Genomic DNA, 18,704 nt, shown 5'->3' on the forward strand with positions numbered 1-18,704 from the left:
AATAATAGACTATCCAGAAGTATGGATTAATCATGTGTGCTTTAGAAAAGCATTTATATGTTTCTTATCTGTCAATAATTTTTTAAAATAAAAATTAAGCAGCAGGCATTGACAAGGACCTGAAATGCAGGTATTCTGGGTTTTGTCTATTTTGCTATTCTTCATCACTTCTTTGGCAATGGAGAATAGAATAGAAATTACTAATCTCTGCACTTCTATAAAACGTAGTAGACTTGCCATGTTGTTTTGCAATGTATCTCATCAAGGTCAGAGACCAAAGATCATCTATCTTTGTAACCCAGCCACTAGGAAAGGAAGTAGAACATAATGGATTTTAATTCATTATATTTTCCTAAGTGAGCCATTTTGCAGACTTTCCAGAACATCATCACCTTTCATATAGCTTGAGAAAGGTCAAGATCATGCATAAACTAACACCAAGGAACTTAATATATAGTCAAAACTTATCTTTTGCTTCAATTCAAAAATATTGACTAAAAACAGAGTATCAACTGATATATGTATGAATTTAAAAAGAAGGAGGAGGAGGAGGAAACCATCCAGAAGAATCTTCAAAATCTAACTATACTTAGGCTATGTCAGTGACATGACAGATCAGCATTTACTCAAATGATCTATGAAACAATAGCCCTATCTCACGTTCGAAGTTGGATGAGAATTAGATTGTAACATTCAGATTTGTAAAGTCAGTATAATGAGCATTTAGTATGAAGCCATACTAAAAGTCATAAAATGACAAGTCAAAATCATGAGAATAAATCCTTGGTGTGGGGCCCATACAGCAGTAAAATCAGTTACTTAGGGTTTTTTTTTTTTTTTCCTTGAGTTTGGAATGCAAAGAGAATGAATAATTGCCAGTTATAGTATGAAAATATAGGGTGATGTAAACTGCGGTAGACAGTGTCAAAATCAAAACCAAATGAACAAATTTAAAAGCAGTTTGAGATACAAACAGTTGGTTAATATTGTGTAAATTAAATGTGTAAATTAAATGGTTAACCTGTGAACTTATTTGAATAGAACATTCTTGCAACAGTCTAGAAACATACATAGAATAATAGATGGAAGAAAATGACCTCCTTTCCCATACTCTATGAGTGACTGTATTGCCAGGACACAATATTTCTGGAACTTGTTGCTTGAAGTGTGGTCCTGAACTAGCAACCTCTGGCATCACGTGGATATTAGAAATGCAGAATCTGAGACCCAAACTCATTCTTGCTGAATGAAAACCTGCATTTTTTTCAAGTTCCTGAGGGGTTTCATATGCACATTAAATTTCAGGAGGCACTGCTCTAGCATATACTACCAAAATAGGATGGGGGCCCTTAGCAAGTTTTATTTTATTTTATTTTTAAGATTTTATTTATTGATTTGACACGGAGAGAGATATCACAAGTAGGCAGAGAGGCAGACAGAGTGAGAGGAGGAAGCAGGCTCCCCACTGAGCAGAAAGGATGTTGTTTTACAATGTATCTCATCATCCCAGGACCCTGGGATCATGACTGAGCCAAAGGCAGAGGCTTTAGCCCACTGAGCCACCCGGGCGCCCCCCTTAGCAAGTTTTTTTTTTTTTTTAAAGTCGATAAAGACATGGCTAGGAACATGTTACTAGAAGAACTTCTTCCACTTTCTTCATTGGTGGGCAGTCCACCTATATTATAGAGTGTTTAATAGTTTTGGTGTTTTGTTTTGTTTTGTTTTTTTAAGATTTATATTTATTTATTTATTTATTTGAGAGAGAGGAATAGGTGAGAGAGATTTCCAAGCAGGCTCCAGGCTAAGTGCTGAGCCCACTGTGGGGCTCAATCTCACCAATCTGAGATCATGACCTGAGCAGAAATCAAGAGTTGGGCACTTAAACAATTGAACCACCTGTGTATCCCCAGGGTGTTTAAAAGGTTTAAATGAAAAAGAATAAGTATTTTTCAGTATAGTCTTGTATGAACTCCCATTTATACATTGCCCATTTCTTGTAAGACCATGAAATTTCCTAAATTAGTAAATACTCTAAATACATTGTCTTCACTTTATTGTTGAATTCTAACTCATCTTTACATCATGGGCTTTCAGCATTTTTTACACTAACAATGACCCAATTCTGCACCAACGTTTCCCCCAATTGCTGACAATTTAATAACATACAGGACTAATAATTAAGTTTTTAGAGAATCTACAGGTGTTTGCAATTTGAAGGTTCTGAATATAGTATCCAAACATAAATAGAATTGGACCCTTATAATTGAGTTGGACAAGCCCCCCAAGTAAGAATGCAGGAAGAGATTGTATTGTTGTTGTTTTCTTTTGTTTTGTTTTTGTTTTGCTTTCAATGCCGTTTAAGTTTAGAGTCTATGTACTGAACAGTGTTTAGAAAACGTGCCATGCAATCACATATGGGCTTTTATGGAACATTCCTGTCTTGGTGTATTCTCGCTCCTTGGTAGGTCTTACTACGCAATTTTTCAGCACTACGGACAGCGCCTAGACGCCAATCCCTAAAAAGCAGGGGCGGGCAGGGAGGGCAGGATCCGGTTGGGTTTGCGCAGAAAAGAAAAGGTGAAGAATAGGGAAAAATAACTCCAAATGACGCATGCGGTCCCCAGTTAAACCAACACACTTTCACTCTCGTCTTTCTCTTATCAGACGAGAAGGAAGACGTATTTAGCGTCAACTCCTCGGCTGAGACTGCGGTCAACCAGTACAACAAAATGCCCGCGGCACAGCTACGGATGCAGAGCAGAGGAAAACACGGATTTTAAGAATAAATTAATTAAACCTCCACTGCCTTGGGAAGCCAGATGAATGATGAACTCCGATTGCTACCCTGCAGTGTGATAGTGAAAATGAGCACCTTTTTTTTTTCCTTTTCTTTTTAGAAACACTGAGGAATAGAGCCTGTTGCTGCGGTGACCCATTCCCCGCCCCCCTCTCATTTCCCAACTCCTCTGTGTCACAAACACAGACGCCTTCACATACACGCGCGCGCGCGCAAATATTTACACTCTGCCACATCGAATAAATCCAGGCACATTTTCCTGCAAATACACTAGCGCGCGCACACGTACTTCGCGGGCGCCCACGTCCTCTGTCTCTCCCTGACAGATACAGACATTTACACACCTAGGCCAGGAGAGCGCTAACCACGGTCCTGTGACTCCACGCAGTTTCCCAGGACACGCCTTTTACACTGTTACTGAACCGATCAGCGAACACAGACAAACCTGCCAACACTTAAGTCTACTCGCTGGATTTCATCTCCATGGCAACAAGCATGGAAGGTGAGACATCGCTGCCTGCGAAGTAACTTTCTCCCCCTACCCTCCGCATTGACTGACAGGGTTTCAGTGAAGGTCCAGAGGAGAAGCCTGTTCTCATTCTCTTGTATTTCTGAAGCTAGGAAGCCGGAAAGGGGAGGGGGGTGGGGGGATACAGCCTGCAGGTCTGGTCAGTTCAAATTCTAAAGGAGAAAAGAGCCCTGATGTTGCTGCTGCTGCTGCTGCTGCTGCTGCTGCTGCTGTTGTCAAAAAGAAAAAATAAAATGTGTTTTGTGTTTGCAGTTAGCTTTCTGATGCTTCTCCCATGTTTTGTAGGAGGTTTCTACGCTTCTTTAGTTTACTATGTCCAAAGAGAACTGGAGACAAAGCAGAACGATAATGACAGTCCAGGTTTCTCTAGTGAGACATTTTGAAAAATTTCCGACCAGATATCCAGTATTTGAAAAGATCCAATGTCAGAGTCCTTGGGGAGTCATACGAAGATTCTCTAAAGGTTGAAATCTGAAAGGTTGAGGGGAGGGTATTGGTTTTGGCAGATCCCAGGGTTCTGGATCTCTGGCAAGGCCTGAAATGTATGTACTTCACCATTATGACGACATCTGGGTTTGTAATTTAAGGTTTTCCTTTAATTCCAACACATTCCATTCCTAATGATTAACTAGTCTGTGCAGAAATGGTCTGAACAATGCTTCATTTCCCTGTTTACTTTGAATGGGATTTAATAACCTTGATATTTGGTGGGGGGTGTATATATGTGTATATGGGAGGAGTCATCATTTTTTAGCCTAGGTTTTCTTACATGTCTCATTTTATGAAATCATGTGTGTTCATATTATTAGCATTAAAGATCACTATATCTGATATCCAGTATCAAAATACTTTTCACCGAGAATACCATATTCCACTATAATAGTTGTCATTTCAGATATACTGTTTGGACTATCATTACTAGATAAATATACCAGAGGGAAAAAAACCTGTTGATTAAAATAAAATACAAGAGGTTCTCTCTCTTTTTTTTTTAAATGGGCATATACTTTTCAATATTGGTTTCTACAGTTGCAACATTGTGGCATGCAAACGAACTATAGGTTTCTGAAAAGTGAAATTTTATATTTCTAATCAGTAACTTATTCACAGAAGAAAAAAACCACATACAACATCCATGTCGTATGTGGCTATATATATATGTGTGTGTATGTATATGCATATTATATACATACACACACATATATATGGTATAAAAATACTGGTATCTTTGACTACTCACAATGGTATGATTTGTATGATCATAGAAAGACTTTGTTTATTGGTTATTAATTACAAAGCTATTGAGTGAGATTTTGGCCTTTAGGTCTACAGCTATACTGTTGGCCCAATCCTATGATTCATCAGGACTTAAAAATCTTAGTACCTGACAGTTGTCATGAAGGAAATGATGTACTTTCAACTCAATTGCTCATTTCTAAAGTACCTATATGTTGATCTTGTTCATTTTTTGTGGTGTAGCATATTTAAAATAACTTCTACTGCACAATTTTACATCTACTCTTTTTTTGAAAATTCATTTCTTTTTTCTCAACAGGGTTTATTTGTCCTGGTATTATAACTTCATGGTCTAAATGTCTCTCATTTTTCTATTTCCCAGTAAACAAGATATTAAGATGATGTTTTCCTTCTGAGGTAGGCATTAAAATGTCTGTTTTACAGAACCTAATGATTTATTTTGCTTTTCCATCTCTGTCACAGACTAGAGAAAGTGAAAATGTATCTTTTATCCACATTCATCGAGTAATTTCAGATATCTTATTGATTATGAAGAAGTCAGTATTTTAAGTGGAGAGTTCTATTATTTTTAACAGTATTTTGTTACTAGCAATACTTTCTTTCATCAAATTATGCTCTATATCAATAGAAAAGTACAAAGCTCATTGCACTTACTATATAATCTCAAAAACTTTAGAACTTGCTGTTGAAATGAGACAAGTTGTTCATTTCACACAGCAAGTAAAATGGAAAGTTTGGGCAAATGTTTGAAGAAAAAATAGGCCTGAAAATATTGGTATTTCATTTGCTACACCTATGGCTTAAATTACCAAGGGCATCTATTTGCTGAACATATTGTTAGGCAATTGCTTAACTTTTTATTTATTTGCTTATGGAGACAGCCTGCAGCAATGGTCAGACTTTTTTCCCATCTTAAATACTACCCTTAAATTGTTTACCTTGACTTGTACCTTGTTTTCATCTTTAGTATAGATAGAATTTTAAAATGAATTTAAAAGTCCAAATTCTTTTAAGATATTAATAAAACCTCTGTTCTTTATCTCCCCAATTTCTGGCTAAAAATAGAAATTCCCCAGTTCTTTGAACCCCAACTGAATTTATTTGGTTCTACTTTTAAAATTTGAATATATAATCATGTCCTTATTATTAGAAATAATTGTTTTTTAGATCTAAACTTTTGCACTTAAATTTTTGTGCAAGTAAAACATCTTTTTTGTCAAGTTTCTTTTATCATTTGGCTTTATTTATTCATTACCCATCACTCCAAAACCCTCTTCAATTTAGTGTCCCTCCTGGACATTCCACCACAATTTTTAAAGTAATGAAAATATTCTGAAGGCCAAACCCAAGGCCCTGTTTTTCAGCACGTAGTTTCTATCACCACTGCAGAATTTGACAATGTTTACCAATATCTTTAGAAACTCTAGCTTCCTTTGTTCTAAGTGAACTTCCTACTACAGAGTCACTTATGACTCTGATCATTCCTAATGCAACTCCACTAGCAGATCCTGCTTTCCTCTTGTAAGAGAAGGATTCTCAGAGGTTCATTGCTAGGTTTCTTTCATCTTCAATCCTTTTTGGTGACTGCAAATAGAACCTTAATGGGATGACATAAAAATTGCTTTCTGGATCAATCCAGAACAAGTAGATCTGGCTTCCTACAGTAACATTTCAAATATCTGAATGCAGTTAGCACCCTCCTTGGTCTTCCTTTTCTGCAAAACTCAGCAACTCTTTCTTTCTCTTAAGTTTTGATCTATAAATTCTGTGTATTAAACTCTCTTCATCCTGGAGCTATTTTTCCACACAAATTTTATTTGTCAGTAATATCCTTAAGATATTCTTCTCACCAGTAATTTTATGCTAAACAACATGATCTGGGTTAATTTGTTTAAAACTGCCTATTGAGTATCTACTATGTCCCAGGTATGGACACCATAAGTTCGCTAAGCACAGAACTAAACTCTTCATTTACTTTCTAAATTGACACTTTGTACATATTTTCTTAATTTTGATTAATGAAAGCACTGTCTTTACACTTGTCCAGGCTTAATAGAGTGGAGTCATCTTTGATACCTCTCTCTCCATGGCTCTCTACCTTCCATCATTTGCCAGAACTTCCCCAATATCTTTACAAACATCTGCAAAACCCATTTCCTCTCCCACATATCTATTTTGTTAGTCCAAGCCCTCATTGCTTCTCACCTGGACCATTTCTCTCATGGTGCTCGCTCCCTGAAATCTTTGTCTATTTTGGCCTCATCATCAAGCAACTCAACCTTTAGGCAAATAAATTGCAAACTCAGCCTAACAGTCAAAGAATTTCCCATCTTGGCTCAACCTACCTTTCTAATGTACTGTTTCCCATACTCCGCTTTACTTGTGCCAAACTGTGAACAAATTCAGCACTTTTCTACCTTCGTGTTTATTGTCATGCTGTTTCCTTCTGCACATACCTAAATCTTCTGTTTTTCAAGACTAAGCTCAAATACAATTTCTTACAATCTCTTTCCTGATCCTTAAATGAGTGAAATCTCTATTTCCTCTAAATTTGTTGGCTTTGCATCTCTTCTGTTGTCAGGATATTAAAGATAATAATATTAACCTTGTATGGTTATTATGGGGGTTAAATAAAAATAATAGATGTAAAGCAATGTTTGGTATATGGTGTATGCTAAATACAAGCTTATTCCCTCTTCCCTTCTTTTTTTTTTTTTTAAGATTTTATTTATTTATTTGACAGAGAGATCATGAGTAGGCAGAGAGGCAGGCAGAGAGAGAGAGAGGAGGAAGCAGGCTCCCTGCCAAGCAGAGAGCCTGATGTGGGGCTGATCCCAGGACCCTGGGACCATGACCTGAGCCGAAGGTAGAGGCTTTAACCCACTGAGCCACCCAGGCGCCCCATCCCTCTTCCCTTCTATTGCCTTTGTAGAAACCGATGCTGTTTTCTTCCTGTTTGTGCATGGACCCTTGCCCTTACGGGTTGGAATCACCTAGAGTAAAAATCATGTGAATCTTTCTAGGAATGCTATCATTAATCAATCTGATAAAAATAAATAAGAAACACTGAACTCTGAGCTGCTGAATTTTGATATTTATCTCCGAGGCCAATTTTTTAAAATCAAACAGAAGTTTTCTTATTCACTTCAACTAAATGTTAAATATTTTTTGACATGTTTTCTGGATGCCTAAAAATCAGATTTTCAGAAACCAGAACTTTATTCATCAAAAATTAGATTTTTCAATACATTTATTTTGATTCAGTTCAGATATTTTTTGGATAACTATGATAGAAGCTGAGAGCTGTAATTAGTACTTGAAAACTAGTTATTTTTGCATTAAAAAGGAAAGTAATTCAGATTGTCTGAGACTCTCAGGAGGAGGCATTATCTGGTGTGTTAGGTAATTTAATAAGATATCTTGTATCTCAAACTTGGAAGATACTGTGTTTTAATTTTAATAGTGACAAATGAGATAAATGTTTTATTGCTACAGCTAGAAAATGCCTCTTTTTGTTTGTTTGTTTGGTCAATTGATGGGCTTTAATATAAATAACAGAGACTAGCGGATTATTCATTAGGAGCTAACTGACAACTCTTTTAATGCTTAGCTACAACCCTTTGTTTCTGTCTGCGGTATGATTTTTTACAACATAAATAAATTGAACTAATATCATAATTATACATAGTTTAGGTTTTTCTACATAATGTCAATATGGACCAGTTGAAAAATGTACAGATTATTACTAAAACTGCCCAGATGTTTTAACTTTTGCATTAGCAATTGTTGCAAGTGTGTTCCTCAGAAACTGGTCTCTGAGGCAGAGTTCAGTGTGAGGACATTTATTAAGTGGTGCCCTAGGGCCCAACACTTGTGGAAGAGTGGGGAATAGGCAGGAGTGTGCAGAAGTTGAACTATAATGTAGAACCAGTGCAGTCTTAGTTTACTGTATATACAACTCTAGACCTAGAATGGTCTTTCAGAGTTGTGCTCTATTGAGTCGAAATGACCGGGCTTTTTAATTTTGCATCAATCAGTCATTAGAAATGGTCTGCCCTGGGAACAGACTGTGACCTTGCATGAGGCAGGCAGCTCCCCACGAAAGGGGCTACATACAGCTGAAGATTATCTAGTGGCAGCACTCCCAGCTTCTGGGCAAGAAGTCCTGCGTTGAAGGGAGCCTGTTAGACACACCACACACATCCACCAGTAAAGCAGGTTTATTGCTTCCTCTTATCAGCATATCCTCTGAAATAGTCAAATGATACAGCCTAGCAAAGTCAAGACTCTAATGAAAAAAATAGTTCAAACTAGCTACTTGGCTGAATCAGTTACACAACAAAGGTTTGGTTCAGCATGTCCATGTAGAAACATCCTGCTTTTCGTGTCTTCACTTGTTAAACAAATGAACCAGAGAATGTATGGATCTCAGCAAAAGACCTTTAACTGATAAAAGCAATAAAAGTGGAGATTTCCTCAGGGAAAAAAGTTCTTGTTAAGTCCCAAGGTCATTAGATATTCAGTCCAGTCTCATGTCTTCTACAGGATAAATCGTACAAGAGCTCAATCAGAAAAATCACTCTGATCCATCTAAGTGATACTAAATTTTTAAAAAATTAAAGTATAGTCACTGTACTATACATATTAAGGAAGAAAAAAAATGATTTGATGGGATGAAGTGTAACAGAGAAGTTTGAAACAATATTTTTCGGTTACTGCATACTGCACAATGTATTAAATATTCCTGACACTTAAGGTTTGAAGGTAGAGCTGTTTTGTAATCCAAACTATTATAAAGTAAAATATTGTTTAATATTAACTGGCTTATTCATTAGTGAATAACTGTGAAAGCTACAAGTTTGTTCTTATTAGTTACTTCCTTTTACTCTTTACATCCCGTATCTCTTCTGTATCCGTCGTTTTCTGAAAATCGAATCCAAAAAAATTTGGTCAAGCCATTTTAGTAAGTAATTCTTAAAAATTATAAGAAAAAGCAGTAATAAAAATGCAAACAAGAAAAATTTATTATTCTTTGTTACTGGATGACAAGTTACTTGCTAGAAGTCCACTCAAGAAGGGTGGCTATGGGTTAGTAACCATTTGATTTAATTAAACAATCTTAATTTAATTAACATTAAGACATCAAATGGGAAAATCTGTTTTGCTTCAATCCAACACATACTTTGTGAATACTTTTGCTGTAGTTTTAAAATCTCAGTACAGAAGGAGCTTAGGACTGGAAATCTGTTTGGGAAGAGAACTGGGGATCTCATCTTGAAGCTGAATGTTTATAGCAAATAATGCTGTTTCACTTGGTTTTATGTTTATTTAGGGTGCTGAAAGCTAATGGGGCTGGTGGGGAGACGGTTAATGCACAGATACTGCTGCTTACTACTTACAAGATGCTATATTGGATACTGCTCTTATTAAAATAATTTTGTAAACACAATCTATCTCTTTAAGAAATTAATATTTAGCATATGGAGCGGTCGTGGGAAAGAAAACACAGGTATATAAGTCTAAAAGCTAAGAGAATGAAAAAGAGAGAAGACATTGCACCTATTTAAAAGGATCAGAATCTGCATCAGACAAAATGGCACTGGAGAGAGACCTTAAAACATGGTGTGACCAGCCTACAGGGTCACCAGGTGACCTGGGTGTGACCAGCCTACACCCCATGATTATTTATGATGTTATCTACACATACAAAAATCAAAGTAAATATTAGGTGACAATTCAGGTCAAGGAAGCCATGACTTAACCATCTTACACTGAACCAAAAGCTTCTGGGGCTAATTATTTGAATATTCACTTTCATACCTGATTTTATATTCAGTGCGTATGGGTAGTTTCAGGCGTCCCCAAAGGCAACTCCGTAATGAGTACAATAGAAGTAACATCTCCAATGCCAATTTGATCCTGATCCATATCTGATGTTTTCACATGTCTTTTGTGAGCTAAGTCAAGAGAGTTTGAAAACTGCCAGATTTTAGAAAGGTTACCTGCTCAATACCATACACGAATAACACTAAACTGAGTCCAATTTTGTGTCTAGGTCAAGAGGTGACTCCCTCAGCACTTCTGAAGAGCCATAATGCTGTGACAGTGAATAATGAGTAGTACCTATTGTGGCAACTCTTCAACTAAGATGAGTGTCAACGAAGTATCAGCTTTTTCATTGACTCTGGAGCAAAAAACTGGCTTTGCTTTTGTTGGGATTTTGTGTATATTCTTGGGACTTCTTATTATCAGATGCTTCAAAATCCTCTTAGACCCATATAGTAGCATGCCTTCCTCTACATGGGAAGATGAAGTTGAAGAGTTTGATAAAGGGACATTTGAATACGCACTTGCGTGAGAGTTCCACCATTCAGGCTTTTAGGGCTATGCCACTACGACACATGGAAGATACAATTGTAATTTCCTTGAGCATGCTGGAAGAAGCTCATTTCATTCAGTAAATTCAATAAACACGTGTGGTTGGACAAGTCACCTAACCTGTATGGACTTCAAGGAAGAGGCTAATTAAAGCATTTTTAATGTCCCTTTCGATTCTAGTGCCCTATGAACCCAGTGAATGTATCTGGAAGCCAGAGACCTGAGAAGAATGAAGATTTAAGATGTCATTAGATGTTTTTCAGTTTAGGAGTCTAATCTCTTGTGATTTGAATTCTAATGTTGACTTAGTCAAGAACTAGCCTTATGACTAAGGAACACTTTTCCAGATCTGCAAAACAAGGATAAAGAAACCTATCCTGCATATTTTACAGGGATGTTGAGAGGACCAAGTGATGTGTAATGAATGTGAAAGCAACTTGAAAATCATAAAATATTGTTGGAACATACCATGCCATCATTATTTATTACCCTCATTGGCAATAGAAATAGAGATTCTCAAACCTCAAGAAGGAATGGTTTAGTGTAAGTTATTCCTCTTCAATCTTCATTCTCTTCATTTGATGTATGAAAAGATAGAATTATATTACTCTAAAATTCTTTCCAACTATGAAATTCTTTCTGATTAACAAATGGAAGAAGATAGTAGGAGATAAATAAATACAAAACTATTTGTGTCACCAGAACACAAAACTGCCAAACACACTAAAAAAAAAGGCTAATATTTACTATGAGTTAGCACTAAATTGAGTGCTTTCCATTTATTATGTGATTTGATACCCTTATGAATCCTCTGAGTTCAATACTACTATTTCCATTTTATTATATTAATGTCACAGATGAGGAGCTAAAGCTGAGAGAGATTAAATAACTTTCCAAGGTCATCAAGTGAGAGAGTGGTTGTGTTAGGAATTGAACATGGGCAGGCACCTGGGTGGCTCAGTGGATTAAGGAATTGAACATGGGCAGTCCAATGTCAGATGCCTTGTTTATAAAGACCATGATGTACTCCAAGACACTATCCTGAGAATTTCTGTACACCTTACAAGTATGGTTATTGCTCAAGTCTATGACATTCCAAAACAAGTTGTCTCATTCCTGATACTTTCTATCTCCCAGTAGACTTAGAACACATCGGTGTTAATCTTCTGGACCAAATCCACACCTCAAGGAGCTCTTTGAACTCCAGTAGGTACAGGAGTGTGGGCCTGGGACACCTTATAGCCAGTTAGTTTTGTCCAAGAACATCTCATTGAGCCAAGTCAGCTGGATGTACTGAAAATTATGTGTGCCCAGAACACTAAGCATCTCCTTTGAGACCCAGGCTTCTTAAGTATTTATTAAGATATACATCCAAGTATGAGATGCACCATTTGTCCCCCAAGGAGGATACCCAGCAAGACCCTCCATTTTGGTGACTAGAACATAACAAGGACAAATTTTTCTTTCGAAAAGAATAAAGACCATAAAACCCAAAACACAAGAAAAGTTTATGACATATGAGCCTTGTTTCTGAAAGTTCAACACTCGAAAGCTTTTCAGATATCATCAATTCCACCATAGTATTATTTTCAGTCCCACTAAATGAAAATCTTTTAACCAAACATCTCTTCATCCATAGCATTTATTCATGATCTGTTGTTTACCTTAGACTTTTGGAGGGTAGCAGCAGGGAAAGAATCATCAGTGTCTTTTTTTTCAGAGCCAGAAACAATATAAAAAATATGAAGAATGGTTACAGTATGCATACATCATGAAAACTTCATGAGATGCTAATTCTTCTAGGAATGTCCAATGTTACAGTCAGATGATCCCCTAGCTGCCCCTTCCTGAGAGCCCCATCAGAAAAGACAAGAGAGAAAATAGAGGAGCATACCTCCAGACATTTTCCTCCTGTTACTTTACCCACATGTCTGAAAAGCCCAATTTGGGTTTACCTTTCAAGGTTGGCTTTATGGATGGTATAATTTCATCCATATCCCCCAAACCATCTCCCATCTGCTCCAGAACGTCTGAATCCCCTTAATAGAGAACAAAGACTTTCATTTCACAGTTACAGATAAAAGGCTTAGAATGAAAATGTCTGATTGATATAAGACCAAGACTAAAACTAACTCACACGACACTGTAGTCAGGCAGACAAGCAGCAAGGAAAAAGGAAATTGACCACTATAGGACACATTCCCAATCTTCGGCAGAGGAAAAAGATTAAGGAATAAATAGGTGGGTTCCTGAAAGGGGGGGGGGTGCTGAAGGAATGGTTGAAGGAAAAGGGGACTAGAAGTAGCAGAAGTAACTGCCAGTGAGTTCACAGCTTCCATCCAGGGCCAGTGATGAGGGCTTGTTTTGAGTCCCAGCCCCATCTTAGCTGTTTAAATAATAGCAAGAGCTGGAATAATCTCAAATGAATTTGAATCTGTGCCTTCTGTGTGGAGACTCAGAACCTTTTGTTGAACAGATAAATGCCTTGTACTTAAGAGCAGAGTGAGTTAGTGGTACATAGTTGTAATTCTGTCTCTATTTCTGAAACAGCCTCATGACATTAGCCTGATTGATTCACATGGCATTCGCCTAACATCTAAGGGGTTTTACTTAGGTATCTGCAGACCCTTTTCTACAATCCAGCATTGGTTCACTGACCTACCTTTTCTCCTACTTTAATAGGCATAGTACCTCTCTCAATCTCTAATGATTCACCCTGGAATCTCCGATGTGACTAAGTAAAATCATCAGTGAATTGTAAATATTTCCAAAACAGTGAAAGTGCTTAAGTACAAACGAGGACTGGTCTAAATCCAACACAAATTAACTCATTTTATCCCCTTGATAACTTTACAGCAAGGTGGGTATCATTATTATTCACAAGTGCATTTTATAGTTGAGAAAGTCAAGACACAGAGAGATCATCCAATTTGCCAGAGCTCACACAGGAAGTGGCAAAACTGGATGTGAGTTGAGTATACAGACTTCAGAGTCTTGCTCCTAGGCACTGCATCAAGCTACAATCATGCTGCTCAGATAGCTGGAAATCACTTGGACAGCTTCTTCTATAAAAGACGAGGAGGATTCATTCAGTCACCCCGATCGTCACCCGATCGAAAACCAGTGACAGAACTTGCACAGAGGAATTGTTTGTGCTCTCTTAATAATCAGCACCTCACAGATTTGAACAAAACCTTTCCCTCAACAAAACTAAAAAACTGGGTTTGAAATAAATGTTTTGTCAGGTAGAGACAAAAAGGCCACTGGGAAACTTAACATAGTTTCATTCTTGCCTGAAGCGGTTTTCCCACTAAGAAATATTTTCAGTAAATCACTGAGTCTACATTCAATCTGCTCACTTCCCATGCAGAGAAGAATTAAGCTAATATCTACTATAAGCAAGATGAAATGACCTCAACTACCATATTCTAGTTACAAAGTATAGAAATTACCTCTGGAAGCCTAGATTTTGCTATACATGCTAAACAATAAGAAGTCACCAGGAATCATGTGAAGACAATGGGATTCAATTTACTTAGCAACGAACGACTGAAGCACTGCTTATATTTTATTGGATGATTACTGTTGAGCAATCCAACTCCCCTTATGAATTAAAGAAACTTTATATGACTTCCTATCTAAACGGATTAATGGTTTACTACTGGTTACTAGCTGAGGCGTTACTTAAGTTTCCTCAGGGCTAATGACTGGGCAGCGCCCACAGTTTGATCCCACACCAATCACTGCTCAATCATCTCTTTCAAGGAAGATTCCAACCAATGAGAAGAAGCCTACGATTCTGGGCTGAAAGCTGAGTGCCCCATATATGTCTGGGTGATGTTGAAACAGGTAACATTTCCTGAGAAGAACTCTCCTTCTTCTGGTGGTAAGTTAAACATTGTTGGGTGGGGTAAAAATCACACTTAATATTATGTCATAAAGTAGATTCTGAGGAGTGGAGTAGAAGTAAAAGATGTTGAAGACTACAATAATAAGTGGTATATTCTATAAAAAATAAAGAGATGACAACTTCACTTATAATTTCCCCCATAAAAGTTTATTTGCAAGTTAAAGTTAAAATTTTCTTTCTTTCTTTCTTTCTTTTTTTTTTTGTTTTTTGTTTTTAGTTCAAATAGATAGCTTAAGAACTTTAGGAGAGAGGCAGGTTTTGTTTGTATTTGTCTGTTTTTCTAAAAAGCCAAAATTTAAGGTATCAATAAAGAAATATTATTCTAATTAAAGAATGTTCTAAGATGGGCTCATGGATTGTAAAGTGATTATGTAATCTATTTATCTCATGGCTAAATATAAGCTTCTCTATGTATTTGAGACTATTTCATTAAAGGGAATCAATAGGGTGTGATTTTTACCTAAATATAGCATACAACTTTATTAAGGACTGAAATTTATTTCCTTATCCTAATATTCATATTTTTTTTAAAGATTCCATGATAGCATTTGTAAAATATAAATGTATGAGCAAAAAAAAAGGCCAGTAAAAGATCCAGAAATTTTTTAAAAATCCAGAAATTTACAAAGCTATCTTCTTCACAGGATGTATTTTTATAAACTAATAGCATGTATTTCTTAGAAGTTTTAAAAATATTTTTAAAATTTTATAATCATCATATAATAAAATTATCACTATCACATAATATGTATTCATAGCAGTAATAAAATAGATTGCAGTTTCAACATTTAGTATGGTCAATGAACTGTGTTTCAGACTGAGAACTGAGACTATTCTCATCAGCTCTTCCTGTACTCAGTTGGTAGAGTTATATCTTTTCTAAAATCACGTTAAATCCAACTGCACTGAGTCTAAACAAATACTACAAACACATATAACAGTTTGGTGACTGCATTGAAAATTATGTTTGCTGAAACAGTTCTCCAGTTATTTACTATGGGATTTAATTGTTCCGGTGACTAAAGTTCCTGGACAGGTAGTTTTTAATGAAACAAACTTAAAATTGTATGTCTTGTGACATAAAACTGTTTCCTCATAGCCCCATCCCTACTTAAATGTATTTATATTTCTTGAAACAAGTTTATTTTTCTTTTTCAATGACAGCTTTGAAGAACATTCTGAAGACTGTATAGGAGACAATGCATCAAGAATCTATTTATTGAGTCCTTCTAAAACAAAAGCCAGGAACTCCCTAAAGTAAACACATAGAGTTTATTTTGAGGAGAAAAGACATAGATTAAAAAAAAAAAAAAAAGCAACCACAAAGTAGACAGCCTAGTCCAAAAAACAAAAACAAAAACAAAAAATCCACTTTGGAAGATGTCTCTGAACAACACTTCCAATGTATTTCTGGATTCAGTGCCAGGGAATAGCAATCGCTTTCAAGTTAATGTCATAAACGAGAGTCATGAAAGCAGCGCAGCTGTGGATAACAATGCCGACCCTCCACATTATGAGGAAACCTCTTTTGGGGATGAAACCCATAACAGATTCAGAATCAGCTTTAGGCCTGGGAATCAGGAGTGCTATGACAATTTCCTCCAAAATGGAGAAAACGCTAAAACAGATGCCAGTTTTCATGCTTACGATTCTCACACAAACACATACTACCTACAAACCTTTGGCCACAACACGGTGGATGCCGTTCCCAAGATTGAGTACTATCGCAACACCGGTAGCATCAGTGGGCCCAAGGTCAACCGACCCAGCCTGCTTGAGATTCATGAGCAACTTGCAAAGGTAAGTTTCAGGGCACAGGCACGTGCCCTCCTTTGCTCCTTCAGGCGATCTCCTGCTCTCTAAGAACGCACTGAATGTCACCATGTCTGGTGGAGAGGTCTATTCCGAACCACCCTTCTTCCTGACATGATTGTCCCTACTTCCCTGAGCCACCCAGGTGCCCCCTTACTTCCCGATAACCAGAAAATGCACAGAAGTGACTCACGAACGTTCATGGACTGAGCACAGAGAAAGAAAAAATTAGCTCTGAAAGTTAGGCAATGTGTCGTATCTTGTTTACCGTTATGGTCTGCTCAATGCACACTTGGTTAAACATGTCGAGCTAAATACTAAGCTGGTTTCACCTTAGTATTAAGGCCTCCGCAGCTGTTGCAAAAAAAAGAAACAATCACAGGCCCTTGCTGTACTTCATACCGTGATGCAAGCCTTTGGAGCACATGGGTATTTTATATTCTTTAAAGAGAGAGCAAAGATTTATAAGATTAAGCATTTTATCCCTTCTTCTTCAAAACTTTGCCTAAGGCTCCTGAATGCTCTTAAGCATGTAAAAGTAACTAAATTAAATTTAAGTACAGAAGCAACAGACATGGCTAAACTTTTCATTATTTAAGGAATATAGCCAGGGTTCCCAAATCTGCTAGAAGCATGAGGCAGCACTTTTTCTAATCTTGTAGCAATCAGTTATAAACTCAGTAGATTGCTTCTTCTATACCTTGCTCCAAAATAGGTTGAAGCACTTTATCTTTCTGCTCTTCTGGAACAGGGTTTGGAATGAATATCATTCTTTATGGATATAACTACTTGCTCAAAAGAATAATTAGCTGTCACATAGCCAAATGTAGTTTACTTTTGCTCAGCTTTTGAGGTGAAAGAAAAAATTAACTGAAACAATTCCTTTCATATTCATTCATTTAACAATTTTTTTTTTTCCTAATCAAATGATCACCCACTCTGGGGAGTCTTAGAATATTGCTCCCAAGAGAGATGCCGATAAAGTTGAAGATTTCCCTTTAGTTTCTGCTCATTCTTTTTTCCACAAGGACACCCATCTTTAAAACTTATTCCCCTTATTCCCAGCTTCCCTGACTCTGCATCCTACTAGCAGAGACTGAGAGACTTCCTGAGGGGAGACTATGCTGTGAACTCTGTACCCTTATCCCTTCTCCCCACCACGCCTTACTTGTCCCATGGACCATACTGGCAAACACTGGGCTGAAAGGCTGGTTTCTTTACAGATAGAAGATTTAGAATTTGTCTGGGATATTTGACATTTTCATCAAAAGATGTTAGCAAGGTGACAATGTGAAAAAAAAATGGCAGCCCCCATTAAGAATGTTGAGAAGGAGGTTGATTTGAAGCTCCCGAAATCAGACTGAGGTGTCACTTTGCATCATGTAGGAGAGAGGAAAGAAGAGAGAAAGGGGAGAAGGCAAAGAATGAGAAGTGGGTTTCAAGAGGAGAGAAATTTTCAAGATACGGGAAGGGCAGAAGAAGAAATTTAGGGCCTTCTAAAGAGGTTTCAATTTATTCTGAAGAAGGAAAATGAGACTTTTAAAAGACCTGAAATTCTCTCCTACCATAATCAACCTCATTACACATGATAATTTTTAAAACCTGCATCTTTCACAAAACTGCCATCAAAATTTAAATATCCTCACTCACATTCCTCTCCTCATTTACAACAAAACAAAATAAAACTCTAATTCCATTAAAAAGGAAATGGAGCAAACTCGCATTGTTCTTTGGACCGATACTGAGCGTGATATGTAGCTTGTTTACAATTCCCAAAGCCACAGTTCAAGGCAATCTTTATGTTAGGGGAGAAAACCTCTCAGGGAACAATAGTCGGGTTGGTTGTTCCAAAGCCATCTGAATGACCAGGGTCGAAATGAAGTAGCTGTATTTGACGGATTGCACAGCTGTTTGGGATATCATATTCTTTTTGGAAAGATGTAATGAGACAAAGGACTGAACCTTGACCTCAAACACTTTTTTCTCAGCTACAAAGAAGTAGCAAATTAAAGAGTTTAAAA

At 36.9% G+C, this 18,704-nt stretch overlaps 2 protein-coding genes across 5 annotated transcripts in view; both read left to right on the forward strand.

The window, feature by feature from the left end:
• The first annotated feature begins 10,695 nt into the window (after positions 1–10,695).
• CTXN2 (cortexin 2) lies at positions 10,696–10,941 on the forward strand. Its single transcript, XM_059371198.1, has one exon. The coding sequence runs from the start codon at positions 10,696–10,698 to the stop codon at positions 10,939–10,941; it is 246 nt and encodes an 81-aa protein (XP_059227181.1).
• A 3,797-nt stretch (positions 10,942–14,738) lies between these two features.
• Positions 14,739–18,704, forward strand: part of SLC12A1 (solute carrier family 12 member 1) — an 87,947-nt gene continuing 83,981 nt past the window's right edge. For all 4 annotated transcript variants that reach the window (XM_059372768.1, XM_059372767.1, XM_059372769.1 and 1 more), the window contains exons 1-2: positions 14,739–14,847; positions 16,036–16,671. In XM_059372768.1, coding sequence (XP_059228751.1) covers positions 16,252–16,671 — 420 coding nt within the window. In that variant the 5' untranslated portion in view covers positions 14,739–14,847; positions 16,036–16,251. The remainder of the gene's footprint in view (positions 14,848–16,035; positions 16,672–18,704) is intronic.

Source organism: Mustela nigripes, chromosome 13 (assembly GCF_022355385.1).
Source record: "Mustela nigripes isolate SB6536 chromosome 13, MUSNIG.SB6536, whole genome shotgun sequence".
Classification (NCBI taxonomy): domain Eukaryota; kingdom Metazoa; phylum Chordata; class Mammalia; order Carnivora; family Mustelidae; genus Mustela; species Mustela nigripes.

What these genes read in the sequence shown, in the direction of transcription:
- CTXN2 (XM_059371198.1), top strand. Translation starts at nt 10,696, where the DNA reads ATGAGTAGTACCTATTGTGGCAACTCTTCAACTAAGATGAGTGTCAAC.